At 45.6% G+C, this 1,216-nt stretch overlaps 2 protein-coding genes across 2 annotated transcripts in view; both read right to left on the minus strand.

Annotated features, from left to right (window-relative positions):
* Positions 1-1,104, minus strand: LOC119587763 (zinc finger protein 219-like). Its single transcript, XM_037936450.1, has 2 exons — positions 690-1,104; positions 1-550 (listed from the first exon to the last, which is right to left on the minus strand). Exons 1-2 carry the CDS (start codon positions 714-716, stop codon positions 155-157), a joined length of 423 nt encoding a protein of 140 aa, XP_037792378.1. The 5' UTR covers positions 717-1,104; the 3' UTR covers positions 1-154.
* LOC119587762 (protein tramtrack, beta isoform-like) overlaps positions 1-1,216 on the minus strand; it is a gene marked incomplete at its 5' end in the record, with an annotated part of 48,755 nt that overhangs the window by 36,409 nt on the left and 11,130 nt on the right.

Genomic DNA, 1,216 nt, shown 5'->3' on the forward strand with positions numbered 1-1,216 from the left:
GGCCATTTTTGTTGTATCTTTTCACTTCTACTACATTTCACATGCTAACAAGTATGGCAAATTCCAAAAGCTCATGGCTTCTGGACAATGATTTGTATAAATGTGGTTAGGACTTTCAGTGGTCAATACAAAATACTTAAGTGCTAATGGGTGCTTAGAATGGTAGGCGAACATCCATGTGAATGTGACGCATGTGTGCTTTAAGGTTCCCTTTTGTGGCTGAACGATGTGGACAGTATGGGCACTGAAAGGGTTTCTCCCCTGTGTGGGTCCGTAAGTGCCTCTCAACATCAAGTTTACTTCGAAAGCCCTTGGGACAGACGGGACAGAAGAAGCGCATAGGGGGTCGCGAGGAATGTGGCGACATCCCTGAATCGTCCAGTTGGCCGGGCACAGATGGCATCTGCGGCACCCCACTCATCCCTGAGCCATCCCCTAAGAGGACCTGGGAGGTGTCGTCGGCAGCTGAAGGCTTTAGTGGCTCCTTCGAGCTCCCGCTGGTATTCTCCAGAATCTGCAGCAGCTGCCCACACACCAATCCTGAGTGCCCCTACAGGAGAGAACAAATCTAGTCATTCTCTTTTCTCACGATGATGCTGATGCAACATGAGTCCCGACACCCCACAGGTCCCACAAAAGTACAAAAGACACTCTCTGTACCATCTGTACCATCACCAAAGTCAAGTCACCTTCACTTCTTTGGTTAAATGGGGCATGTTTTATCATTGTGGACATTCTTGATATGGGCCTTGAGATTTCCTTTCTGTGCCATGGAGCGTTCACAATAAGGGCACTTGAAGGGCTTCTCGCCCGTGTGTGTGCGCATGTGACGACCCAGATCAGCCTGGCTGCGGAAATTCTTCAGGCACATGCTGCACTGGTGCCGCATGTTCAAAAAAGTCATGTCCCTGGCACCATCCTGCAACCGCCACTTAGGCCAGCCATCCTGCAGAGAAAACCGCAGTCTCAGCACCACTCAACGTAGCCACACTTATCTTCACTAAATGTCGACAAAATCAGTATTCAGTGTCTAAGCACAACCAGTCTATCCGTATCTTCATGCACATATCTTCAGAGTTACTTGATTCAAAATCTATTTCCAGATCTCTTACTTTCAAACATAAAACATTAATTAAAAGAAAATAAAAACTATTACAGCAATAATAATGATAATAATATAAATAATAATTATCATTATCATCATCATCAGTTTATT

This window comes from Penaeus monodon, chromosome 23 (assembly GCF_015228065.2).
Source record: "Penaeus monodon isolate SGIC_2016 chromosome 23, NSTDA_Pmon_1, whole genome shotgun sequence".
Lineage (NCBI taxonomy): Eukaryota > Metazoa > Arthropoda > Malacostraca > Decapoda > Penaeidae > Penaeus > Penaeus monodon.

Coding starts and splice junctions, on each gene's coding strand:
- LOC119587763 (XM_037936450.1), bottom strand. CDS start 716: ATGCCCCATTTAACCAAAGAAGTGAAG. Junction 551..689: donor ATTTAACCAAAGAAGTGAAG/GTGACTTGACTT, acceptor TCTCTCCTGTAG/GGGCACTCAGGATTGGTGTG.